At 37.9% G+C, this 13,297-nt stretch overlaps 1 protein-coding gene across 19 annotated transcripts in view; it reads left to right on the top strand.

Moving 5' to 3' along the window:
- Positions 1 to 13,297, top strand: part of LOC117431964 (serine/threonine-protein kinase BRSK2-like) — a 213,987-nt gene that overhangs the window by 132,595 nt on the left and 68,095 nt on the right. For all 19 annotated transcript variants that reach the window (XM_059001922.1, XM_059001912.1, XM_059001916.1 and 16 more), the window contains exons 3-4: positions 52 to 137; positions 5,014 to 5,154. In XM_059001922.1, the coding sequence (XP_058857905.1) occupies positions 52 to 137; positions 5,014 to 5,154 (227 nt within the window). The remainder of the gene's footprint in view (positions 1 to 51; positions 138 to 5,013; positions 5,155 to 13,297) is intronic.

The raw sequence follows: 13,297 nt of genomic DNA, 5'->3' as shown, positions 1-13,297 counted from the left end.
TAATATATTTTCTGATGACTTAAACATGTCTTTTTTCTTTTTGTCTTGTAGGTGGAACGAGAGATCGCCATTCTGAAGCTCATAGAACACCCTCATGTTTTAAAGTTGCACGACGTCTATGAAAATAAGAAATATTTGTAAGTATTATACATCTACGTATGCTTTCCAGGGCATGGTTGATTGATAGTGATGGTGAAGATCTTGTGTGTGAACCGATCTGTATACATGTTGCACTAAAGACAGATAGAAATTGCAAAAAGATGGGAAATTCAGGGGCATTCTTATATTTCAAGCTCCTGGTATCATTTAAAATATGTTTTTCACTGCTGTTGTAGTTTAATAGATGTTATTTTCCTGGTTCCGGTACAGTTGTTGCAAGCCACTACCAATCATATATAACTTTTAAACACTCATTAACAACAAGGTAGAACTGCAAGCAGCTGAGCCAAGTAGATCAAAGACATTAATCGAAATGCGCGTCTACTTCATTCTTTCTTGCAGTTGTGCCTTAGAGCCACTACAGATGGTACACTTTAGGAGCACAAGCCATGTTGATGATGAGTGATAAAGGAAATGTGAAGAAAAAAAGACAACTGCAAAGATGTTTAAAAATAAATTACAGCCGAGCATTATAAATGATATATGGCTTATTCTCAAAGCAGTCTGTACTGTTTTGTACTTTTATTTTTTAAACCACCTGTTCATTTTTACAAAACTGAAATAGGCCCAGATAATGGAAATGCTTGCATTCCCGGCTTGACCCAGCAGGAGGTGCTGTTGGCATTTTTTTATTTTTATTTGGATAAGTCTGGAGAAGCTGAAAGGAAAAGTGATCAAAGGCAGATTTTGCTGTTTCTTTTACATAAGACAATTTAAAAAAAAATGGCAGTGTCCTTAATAATTGATAATGTCAGCATTTTCCTAAGTGCTCTGGAATTTATTTGCAATATTTCCGATGACAGAGACTAATCGGCGCAACGACTGGAAGTGGATCATTGTGAAAATGTTAAAACCACAAATCATGTTTGACTTTTTCCCTAATTTGAATTGGTGACAGGCAGTCGCTTGAGTAAATCCTCTAATCTCGCAATGAATCAAGGCCCTGTGGGAATGCAATGGAAGTTGGAAGCTGAATGCAGTGCAAGCTTATATCTGTGCCATCAATTTACTTTATTTATTTTAAATTCTGATTAAGTTTACGAGTGTGAATAGGCGCTGGAATTTGGCGCTTGACAGCCCTAGAGAATGAATTTCTCTTGGTGCAGCGCTGGCAAAAATCCACCCACATACACTGCAACCTACCCGAGGAATCTCATTCAAAAGCCTTTGTGATTCTTCCTTTTCTTTCTTCATTTGGAATTCTCTAGTCGGCTCGTGGCCCAAATATGTATCGTTAGTGTTGAAACAGTTAAAAGATTTGATAAATAGGGCCTCTGCTCCAAAACAGTCAACCCTAATGACATTTCCAATGTGAAGATGAAGGTTAAATCCTCTGATTTCTAGATGGCTGGCCTGCTTGGAAAACAGTCGTTGTAGCACCCATGGACATAAATAAACACCATTGGCTATTTAAAAAAAATAAATAAATAATAAAAAAAAACTTGAAAAACTTGAAGTGATGCATGTCCGTCTAGTTGATCCATTAGAGCTAATTTAAACTACCTGATGAGAGGATGTCTCCAGTTATAAGAGTGTGTGTTGTCATCTTGAAACGCATGAAATCACCCTGGCGTTGATTCACTCAGCGCTGGCTTTTGTCTAGTGCCCAGTTTTTATAAAGGAAAAACAAAAGTATACATGAAGAAAGAACCCAGGATGTTCATTTGACATGTTTCTGGCGAGTTCTATAACATTATTTGCTTGTCTATCTGAATTAATGAACCATAAATTCAGAGGTAAAACTATAAGATCAAGTAGACAGTGTTATGGCATGCGCTCGAGTGGGGTCAAATTCTATCTTCTAAAACCCTCAGCTATATATTTCATATATAGTTAAATAGGAAAAATTAGATGGAAGCTTTCAGATGGCGGTGTCATAAGTTATCAGGGTCTACTATATTATTTATAATTAAGATTTTTTTTTTTTTTTTAGGTTGGGTCAGTTTTTGTACTGTTGAATGAAATAGGATCGGTGGTTCAATTTTGTTCTCATTTTCTCTTTGCATCGAACATTCAAAAGCAGTCCCTGGCTTCAGATGTGTCATGATCAATCCTGGACTTCTTTACATGCAAAGAGCCTGAGATGCCCAAGCAGGGTTCCACCAATTGGAAACTCCAGTCTGTAAATACACCTGATGCTGACTGCTGGAATCAAAGGGGTTCTTAGGTGGATGGCGATCCCAAAGAGCAGACGCTTGCTGTTGCGCTGCGGGAGGTGGTTAAAGCCACATGAGAAGCTCCTGAGATGGAGAACTGATTGTTCAGCAAGAAAAGCCGGGCAGACGTCAGCGCCCCCAGCTGCACTTGCTCTGTTGGCTCTGATCACGCGGTCTGCCGGAGCACAGCTGGGCCCAGATGTGAAGCAAGGTCGCTGTTCTTTATTCCCAGGAGGACAGGAGCCCGGCTTTCTCTCCTACTGCCCAGCTTATTAGGGCTATGTAGTCTTAATTATTGTTCCTATTCACAAACCTTCTCGAAGCTGCATGCTCCTGGAATCACAGTCAGTTTTTCATTAAAACATAATTACTTGGGTGTGTTTACTGCATTCTTCCACAGTTCAGGCTTCTAAACGCAGCTGAGGCCTTTAGCTTATTCTGGGCTGTTTTAGTATGGGTTTATTTTATCTTTTAGTTTAGAATAAAGTGTGGAAAATTAGAAATGACAATAAACAAAGCAAATTTGGATCCATTATAAGTATGATTCTTGGTGATGTGTTAATTGAATTCAAATAAATATTGCTCCTCCATCACGTATTTTACTAAAATGATGCTCCTCCTCATTTAAAAAAATGATTGGATTGAGACCTTGGATAGAGTCACTCAAAACATACTCTATTGGCTTGCTGGTGGGATCGGAGGATGCCCACCTGACCTTCAGTTCTCCTGAGCTGTTGTGGAGAGTTGCAGCATCAAGGGAACATATTGTAATTGGACTTCGTGGAGGAAAATGGGTGTAAATAATTTGGCACTCTTAATTAAAATTACTCGAGGACCTGCATGGAGTATTTCCTAGTATGGTTATTCAGTCAAACTTTGAGACATGGGCAAACACGTCACTACGGAAACAGTAAGATCAAAAATAATCTTGTGTTTCGCTTTCTATAGCCCATTTACTGTGCCTGCAGAATATGTTTGATTGGCTCTCCCCACTGAACAGGGCAATCATATGAGCGCTGTGCGTTTGTTTTTTTCTTTTGAATTGAATCAGGTGTACTTGTTAAGGTCTGTGTGTAAGTGTCTCAGCAATTTCTGTCAGGACTGTAGCAGTATGTACAAGTCTATGCATTGCTGATCATCATTAGATCCATTATTACTAGTCTCTTCAAAGTGTTTTTATCTAAGTATTCAGCACGCTTGGAAGTGCCTAGCACATTCACTGGTGCGTATTATAGTGTCCCAATGTCAGGGCAATACATATCAGTGATCTCCAGTGGCAAGCATCTTTCTGTACTGAAGTGAGAAGGACGGTAGATTAACAGTAGTCCAGTAAGGACATGGGTGTGAATAGGAATGCGTGCTGTGCCACAATCAGAAAATAGTTTAGCTAGTGGGAAACACTGTCACTGTGCTTCTCATATCTTAATAGCTTCTGTTCCAGTGCAAAGATTGCGCCACAGGGAATGCAAATCCATATGTCACGCTTACATTGCTATATCTAGGGAGCCAGTCATCCAATTGTGACGAAACTGCTATTGACACAAGTTCCTGAGGATCCAAATCTAGGTCATGTTGACCTTCTTTTGGGTTGGTTGAGTTTATTGTTGAGTTTATTATTGAGTTTATTAACCTGGGGAACCAGGGTATGTTAAGATTTTACGTTTTGTTACAATCCATTACTGAACACACCATCCATGTAGGTTTCAACAGCATGCAGGGTAACTTGTTTTTATAATGTGCTATTTGTATGTTTCATGGTACTGTAGCTATGTGATACTTATAACATATTCACAAGATGAAATGCCACAAAAATGATTATGAGCTTTGGAGCCCCTGGTATAGAGTACGTAGGTACTGTGTGGGCCCTTTCACATACTGTACAGTTTGAAACATACATGCATATATGGTGATAACATTTCTGACACTTACAAAAAGTAATACTTACTAACAGATTATTAACAGATAACAGAAAAAAAGAAAAGCAAGGAACCGGTTGCTGCTGTGTGTTACTGTGCAGCACCAAGGTTACAGGATTTCTTTGTAGAGAAAAGGTGAAGTTAATTTGTTCCTTTTAAAGCTGAATTCGTGTTTTCATACTGTTATTCTGTCATGATTGTGATTGTCATAAAGAAAAACTTGCTGAATGACTCCAGTGCAATTAAATTAATTAACACCGTTTGAGTGATCCCAGAGCTGTGGCGATGGCTTTTTAGTCACTTAAGACGGCAAGAGCCTGAAGACAGAGGACTACCATTTCTGATAAAAACATAATGAAAGTCTTTTTGAACAATGACCTCCATCCTTGCAAATTTCATTTATAAGATAAGATGTACAGGGTGCTTTTATAAAATGACTTGACATATTGTGTGCTTGGAGCTGTTCATGAGAAACTGACTCATGTGTTTGTGCCATCTAGGATAGACTACTGTAATGCTTTGTTTGACTGGCTCTCGACTGCAAATTGTGCAAAAAGCTGCTGCTAGATTTCAAAGTAAAATCTGAGAAAAATTCAGAAGTCAGTACACTGAGTAACTCAAAAGGTGAGTGTGAGCGCCAAAACCAAGCAAGTCGTAATGCTGTAAAACATGCTAATTTCAGACGTCTAATATTTCTGTAATACGCTGCTTTTAAATGGCAGGAGTTGTCCTGACTGAAAGTGTGTGGTTTTCCTCAGTGGTTCTTTGTTTTTCTTTGACAGGTATTTGGTACTAGAGCACGTTTCTGGAGGCGAACTTTTCGACTATCTGGTAAAAAAGGGAAGACTAACGCCCAAGGAAGCCCGAAAATTCTTCCGACAAATCATTTCTGCGTTAGATTTCTGCCACAGCCATTCAATATGGTGAGTAATTACACACACACTGGCTGACTTTATCAATCCCTTTTTGCTTGGTTGAAAGTCATTGCGGTGTCCTGTTTTTTTTTTTTTGCTCCTGGCTTTTGTCTTTTCAGTTTCTCCTTCATGCAGTCTTGCTCATGCAATATTCATATGCCATAAACTTACCAAAAGTCATTTAAAAGATTGTAGGCTATAATGACACTCATTGTGGCTTAAGAAGTTTCTTAAGCTGTTCCGCTACAGTTATTACTGTGCATCCAGTTATCACACTTCCGTCACCAGTGCAAATCCCTGTTGGCTGGTTTGTGGATTTAAAATTTATTGCAGTATTTATATTTATATTTACTTGAATGAGTGAAAAAAGACAGACCTACATGGATTTTTTAAACTGTAGCAAACCACCTTAAATCAATGGCATGGTGACAGACCCAACTAAAAGGTAAGCTTGTTACCTGTGCATGGACATCTATTTAATGCCTAACTTTTTATTGAAATAGTAATTGCTGTCAAAGGTACTTATGCACTTTATGCCATTACTGTTCATAGCCAAATACTAAAAAGAGAGAGAGCGAGAGAGACACTGCTGTGCTGAAGAATTATACTGATTGCATGGCCCAGAAAGGGTCAACTTGACAATAAAGTACAAAAAGGAGACTGCTCCTGGGCCTTCATCATTAATGCAGATGAGTCATAAGTAAAAAGTAAAAAAAGCATTTGCCCAGATTACATGCTTTTGGGAACATGGAGCTAACCATTTAAAGAACTTTGGACAGATTCTAAGTTGTCGCTGTCAGCAAAATATCAGTTCTGCACTCTAAATTTGGTGCATTTAATGGTGAGTCAAATTAGTTAAGGCTTTGTTTATAGCAGCCATTTATTTATGTTTTAATGTAGCCTAGGCACAGTGTTCTCTGTTTCTACTGAACCGTGAATGGAGGTGTTGTTTTGTTATGTTACTGTGAACTTTTTTCAACATGAAAGTCTCTCTGGTTACACATCCACTGCCGGGGAGTTTGCAGGTGGTCCAAAAAAGAACCAGGACATGGGAGCAAATATCAAGTGTGGTAGAATTTAACAGGAACAGCAAGTTGTGAGGATGTAGAAAATATGTTTTCTTATGCATACCTAAAGGGTTTCAATTCTCATGATTTCCTTCTTAATGTTTGTACTATCTGGTACATATTTATAATAAACTTCTCCATAAAGTAGGCATATGTACACCACTAGAACACCCCCCTGTTTTAATTTTAAAATGCCCTCTGTCTGCTGTCTTTTCTCTTCCCCCTTCTATAATTTGTTGACTGTTAGAAGGATTTGGGAAAACAGGATTGAAATGTAAAAAGAGAGGAAGATAAACATTGCTTATCAAGGTGTTGTGCTTGATATTGGAGCAATTCATTTTTTTATGCGTTGTTACTGTCTTAATCATAACAAAACCAAAAAAAAATGTCTTCACATGTGCGCTGTTTATTACATTCATTTGTGATTCACGAAAATGCTTTTTTCACAACTAAAAGTTAATTGAAATGGACACTTGGCAGTACTTTTGTCCTTTTAAAAGTGTGTGAATCATTTTCCTGTCTCTTATTAGCACTAGCAACATAATCTTTCTGGTGCATTTACACTTGATACTTGGGAGTTACAGCAGTCCATTTGTGAGTCTGACACAGGAAGTATTACTTGCCAGAAAAAGTGGTTTTAAAATCTGCATATCCTCAAAAACAAGCAAGCAAGAAGCACAATGAAATAGGGGCCAGTGATTATGGACAGTTTAAAAGGGACTGTGAACTTGATTAAATTAATCAAAATGAGTATCACTCCTTTAAATGTGTGTTTAGTTTCATTAACAGTTTGGATTTATGTGTCTCATCAAACAAGTTTGACCTGTTCAGTCTTGTATAATTTTAAAGCGCTATCATATCTTCAGCTTGAATTTGATAAAACTTTTCATGTTATGTTTGTCATACATCATTCTGTATTCTGTGAATTTAGGACTGGGTGATCTGGGATAGGCTGGCACGGTGTATTAAAAACAATAAAAACTTTCAGATGGCCCGACCATTAGTGATATTTGTGTACCTAAATACAGGTCCCTGCAGCAACAGAGATGGAGAGAGAATCCCTGTCTTGGCTAACACATGTAATGGACTTTTCTAATCTGCACCGCAATCGATACACAGCCCGCTACAAAAGGAGAGTAGCCATGCATGGATATATGAGGGCCTTGTCAGCCCTGAAAGGTTACATTTGATTGCAAAACACTGCTGAGTTTGCCCAAGGAGAGCACCCATATATTATCGCTCATGGCTGCTTGGAAAGCACTTCGAGGGGCTGAGTTGGATTTCTGAGATTTACAGCAGAGGTTTCTCAGAATGGAACAAGTTTACATAATTTATTTTTGCTGACATCTCCAAACTGTATAGCGGTTGTACCCCCTAGTGCTGAAAGGATGGAGCATTTAAGAGACTATTAAATCACGGTATGAGCAGGAAATTCTTGGACTTTTCTAATTATTGCACATGAGTGGCTAAAGAGTGAATCAATGGCAGTACTAGGAGTGGAGGCACAGTCCGATACAAGCTTCGGCAAGCCAGGTGTTTGGTTTTGACCTGGTCCTAAGAGCAATTGAATCTGGCAGGCTGCAATGATATACCATACCGTATATAGTTGAGACACTGTTTACCGCTGTGGGCAAATTGCCCATGTAATACATTTTTAATGGAGGGGGCAATTTGCCTATGATTTTCCAATAACTGTGCTTTTTTTTTGTCTACCCATTTATAAATATATTATCACCAATGGTTTTATTTTCAGTATTTACAGTTAATGTATATTAATGTGTGAGCATATACCACTACAGAAAACTATACATGCAATTCTATTTATAAATTAATTTGGTAAATTCAATGACAAATATTTTGAGAGAGACCTTTTTAGTTAAAACATTCAGTTTACTAAGTTTCTTATAGTGTTTTCCAAATTTACCACAATTGAGTGTTTTATAGTTGTGGCTGATATGGGCTCATCCAGTTGATATTTACCATTCACACAGCTGTGTGATACGGGAAACACACCCTCATTAATACAGCAACAGAGCTCTACCCTGCGGGAGCTGTCAAACAGCAACACATCTCCACAATTCTCTAGTGTGTAACTGATAAACACCCAGAGTCCTCCACAGTGAAAATCAGGTAAATCCAAGAGAAACACAAGTTTCCAACATCAAAACTTCCTCGGCAACAGACTCTCTGCTTTCAGTCTTCGGGACAAACTGCATTTTCCATCAGGTAGTCACCGTAAACATCTATAATTCAGTCACCTGAAAAATCTCGTGTCCACATACGAAGATGCTTTGTAATACACTCTGATTTTGACTGAAGGTAAGCCACTTCTCACAGAAAGGTACACAGAGATGTTAGCAAACACAAACACCCTCAGAACAAACTAGTGGACATAAAAATGGCAAAATGGTTGTATATAAAAAATGTAAAAGTGCATAATTAACCTTTTAGCCACTGTGAAAACAAGTTGCCACGGAAACCTGACTGCAAAAAAAAAAAAAAAACAGAACTGGCACTCTGTACTATCTCACATAATGCTAACCTTATTTTAAATTGTTTCAAGTTATCAAAGTTGCTACTATTTTAAATACATTTCTTTATGCATTTCAATCTGCCTAATAACTCGCTGACATAAACTAAGTGGAGTAAGCCCCGCCCACAACAAGCAACACAGAACAAAATTGCTCACCAGTGATTATAAAAACCACTGCATGGGGTAGTGTGTGATAAATGAGAATGGAATGCCCGCTCTTGGGGTGGGATGCTTGGATAAACCCCACGGGCTTTGCCCTCTGGGTTTATGTAGCATCTCACCCCTCGGGTGTGCATTCCGTTCTCATACCACACACTGCAGTGTTGACCATGCAGTATTCTCTATATATTATGTTTATTCTAAAACTCTCAAGAAACATGCATCCTTTTTATGAAGATAGGGTATATTCATATCTCCTTACAAAGACTGTATTGCATGCAGAGAGATGCACAGTTTCCTAGTGGGAATCGCCTTTTTTCTAAATTTATTTTCTATCGTGCTCTGGGTTGGATAGAACTTGGACACTGAACAGTCAGAATTCCGGGGCGCTTTGCCTTGTCTAGCCTAGCCCATGCATGTGCTAGATACTTAGAAAAGGGTAATTCGACAAGGGGCCCCAGGGAAATTTAACTCTCCCCCAAGCCAATGTCTCACTGAATAAGAGGCACTTAAATAAGACAAAGGGAGCAAAGCTTTGACTTCCAGCTGCCTTTTGTGTGACACCAACAGATTATTAACTTCCTCCGTCTTCCTTTTCATGCAAATTTCGTGCATGTTTCCGAGGCACTGATAAATGAAAAAATCTGATTACATAAAGACCTTGTGGCAAACGTTATTAGGCTCCACGGATAACAGATAATGCCAAACACTGTGCAGGGCACTGATGACATTGAATCCCCCAACACACACACACACACACACACACACACACATATAGTTACATACACACACCTAAGTAATTGCATTGCAACAGACAGATTTAATTTGAATATTGATACCCAGAGAATTTAAATGTTGTCTTTGACGCCTCACCGCATCCATTTCAGCAGAACCCTGCCCTCTTGTCTATATGCATGAATAATGGGGCAATATATCTCTTCTGGTAATACATTCAATTCTCTAGGTACCCAGTTGATACCCATTTCCTGTGCAAAACTAGCTTTTTATATATTTATGAACTCTCTCCAATCTCTAGCAGGTTCCTTTCAATTTTAGCAGATTGCAAACAAAGCCAACCCATTCAGAGTAAAATTAAAACTGTTGTTAAAAATTAACCTCAACTAAATGTTAATTAATTGATTAATCGCCCTGGTGCCCCAGCTACCTTGAAACACAGGCTTTCCTTGCTTGTTGCTTGACTGAAGTATTTCCATTTGTATTTGTTTTGTGATGAGAAATGGCAGAATCTAATTAAAAAATGTCTTACTGCTTTTTAATGATATTTTCTCAATGCATTAATTATATTACTCTATAATATATGGATAAGTAGTCTAATAACATCCCAGTCCATACAGAAAAAGGTTGTACTGTAAATAAGCGACGTTACGTCAAAAAGTCATAAAGTAATGGGACGACACATCACCCATTTATGACTTGCCCAACTATTTTTCTTGGAGGTCTCTTTACGTCTTCGTATATCAAGCATCTCATCTTTGGAATGCACTGTCTTCAAACATAAAAACCAGGTTTGCAAATTCTGTAAATACTGACACGAACCATGATTATGTCAATTGGAATTGTTCTATTTTGTATGCCTTTATTTTGTAATACAGTTATGGTTGTTTTCATTATTATTATTTATTTCTTAGCAGGCGCCCTTAAGTCCTGTTTTGAATGATTTGTCTACTTTTGTAATTGATTTAATAATGCTATTTCTTGCTGCCTTCTCCTGCCAGGACCCCCTTGACTATGAGATGTATATCTAGAGCCCCGTGAAATTCTTTTTTATTGTTTTGTTATTTTCCGCTTTATTTTTCACAAATTTCATTTTTTTTACAGATACACATTAATAAAACAACTGAAATATATGTATATCAATAATAGTATAGTATACATGATGTTTTAACAACATACATCTTTTTATTAAACATTTTGACATAAACAGACCTCGCACAGAAAAATAATTTAGTTACCATAATTTCTCATTAGCTGCAGTAACGGTTGCGTACAGACCCCCACTCTTTTTAATTAACTGCCTATTTACGGTAAATACTGCCCATGCCCGCTATAAAAATACAATAAGATAAAATAATGTGTGTGTGTGTGTGTGTATATATATATATATATATATATGCAAACAGCTAACAGTTCCAAAATCTGCACATCATTATTTTGTCACTGTCAGCTGCATACATCTCCTCTGCAGCATTGTTTAATTATGTGCGGTTTAGTCTCTTCTCTTCTATCACAATTTGAATTCCCAAACGATTCACTCCAGATTATATAACTGTGCAAGTGCTAGTCAGAGCTTCCGTTTCCGTTCAGACTGTGTCTATGGTAATGTCTGATCCTTAACAACTACGATTGCAAGTATTTATTTAACTCAATTTAAAAATGTCATTCTATGTTTGCTTTTGTAATGATTTTTCATTTTATTTCATTTTATATTGATTTTGTTTTATTTCGTTTTATATGCAGCGTTTTGTTTTATTTCGTGCTATTTTGTATTTGCGATAAACATAGGACTCTATGTATATCTCAGGGGTCCTGTCCTGGTTAAATAAATACATTTGGTAAGAGAATCATTCATCAGCTACCAAGAAAACAAAGAAAACTGCCTTCGATATATACCTTGTGCAAACATATCACAAACTTAAATCTATAATCACCTCTTGCCACGGCAAAGTTCAAAGACAAGAGTTAAAATAGATTTGTGATGTTTTACCATATTTTAAAATTCAAAACCTATTAATTTTAACAAATGTCGTGAAATCCATATATTATAAAAGATATAACAAATGGGGCTCAAGTGTACTTCTCTCTCGTGGTTTATGATGTCACCAGAATCCTTCTATGCAATTATAACCTTGTAATTCACTGCAGCCCATATATTATTCTATATGTATAACAATCTGCATTGCACAGGCATGTATTGTTGTTTTTTGTGTCTTGGTTTTTAATGCTATGTGTTCTCAATGCATCGGCTATTGTTGTGGCTACGATTTTAGCATGGAAATTTATAGTAATTAAATCATTTTTGATAGAAAAATAAGACACGGCTAATCAAGTGCGTATTTACATCCATTCCCAAGATTTCACAGACTTCATTCAAATTCACAATTTCCATGACCACCTGGACCGCCGCGACAAAATCGTAGCCTGAACCATAATGACCCGTTCCATATTTGATAAGAGCATTGGTTGAGATTGCACCCCTAAAAGGTTCAGCCCCATTTTTGAAAGGAACTCTGAGAAACTGTCATTGCTTTGCATGTGTGCAGTGTATTATTTTTGATGTAGTAAGAACTGCAAGTTGAAGGTCACCATATGTACTACTTATACATATCTGGTAAATCGTGCCCTGAAGACGCACTGTGCTTTATCCATAGTTTTGCCTTCAGGGGTCTCTACACACATTAATTCATCAGCCAGAGTGACCTTGTATGCAACTTTACAGTAGCTGAGACATTCTCATATTTGGTTTCTGTTCATCATATCTTTAAAACCAATTTCTCTAGTAAGAACCATTACTAGATGCCTATGGTTAGTTCCGCACAAGGGCATTTTGCATCATAAATGTGAGACTAAAGGTAATTAGTCTCACCTTCATCACCTGTGGCAGCTTCCCTGTAATGAAAAGAAAAACGTGGATCAGACTCGATGCATCTCGTTAGCAGCAGCAAAACTCAACTAGCTCTGTTGTCAGCAGGGAAGCTCGTGCAGATGTGGCGAAGGTGAGACTAATAACCAAATGATTCTCACTCTCGTACCTTTAGTCTCTCACACGTATGATGCAAAAAGCCCTTGTGGGAAACTAACTACAGGCTTCAAGTGTAGTAATGGTTCTTGGTAGAAAAAATACTAACCTTGCTGAGCTTAAACTTTTACAAATATGCTTCAACAATATGACAGAAACAAAACAAGAATTGGAAACCAAATACCATACATGTTATGTGGGTGAGAGAATTAAGGAAGTGTGTATACCCTGATTAGTCTACCTTTTATACCAGCCCTAAACACCTTCATTTCCGGAAGGAGGTGCTCTGTTATCTTTCAGAGTAGGTCTTCTACTCGGTTGCTTCAAAGTACATGTAGGACCCAGTGTCTTTTTAGAAGCAGTCGTCTGCCTGCCTGCTGAATTGTTAGGGTTGTCTGGCTTGAGGATTGACGTGAATAGTGTTGACAGTGTTCTCTTCACGTTGTTACCTTCCAGATCCACAGAGCCCTGGCCCTTGGAGTCAGTAACGCAGTGGAGGATGCACACTTAGTATGTAGTAGTCACCCAGAGAAGAGAAAGGTTAATTTGTCCTTTCTCTCCTTCACGTGCTGGTTGTTGGAAGGCGGGTGTTGAGGTTCATTGTGAAACTGCATCCCCGTGTTCACCATGCTAGCT

The sequence above is a fragment of the Acipenser ruthenus genome, chromosome 27 (assembly GCF_902713425.1).
Source record: "Acipenser ruthenus chromosome 27, fAciRut3.2 maternal haplotype, whole genome shotgun sequence".
Taxonomy (NCBI): Eukaryota; Metazoa; Chordata; class Actinopteri; order Acipenseriformes; family Acipenseridae; genus Acipenser; species Acipenser ruthenus.
Note: the sequence above shows the minus strand (reverse complement) of the source record. Positions and strands in the feature narration are given on the sequence as shown.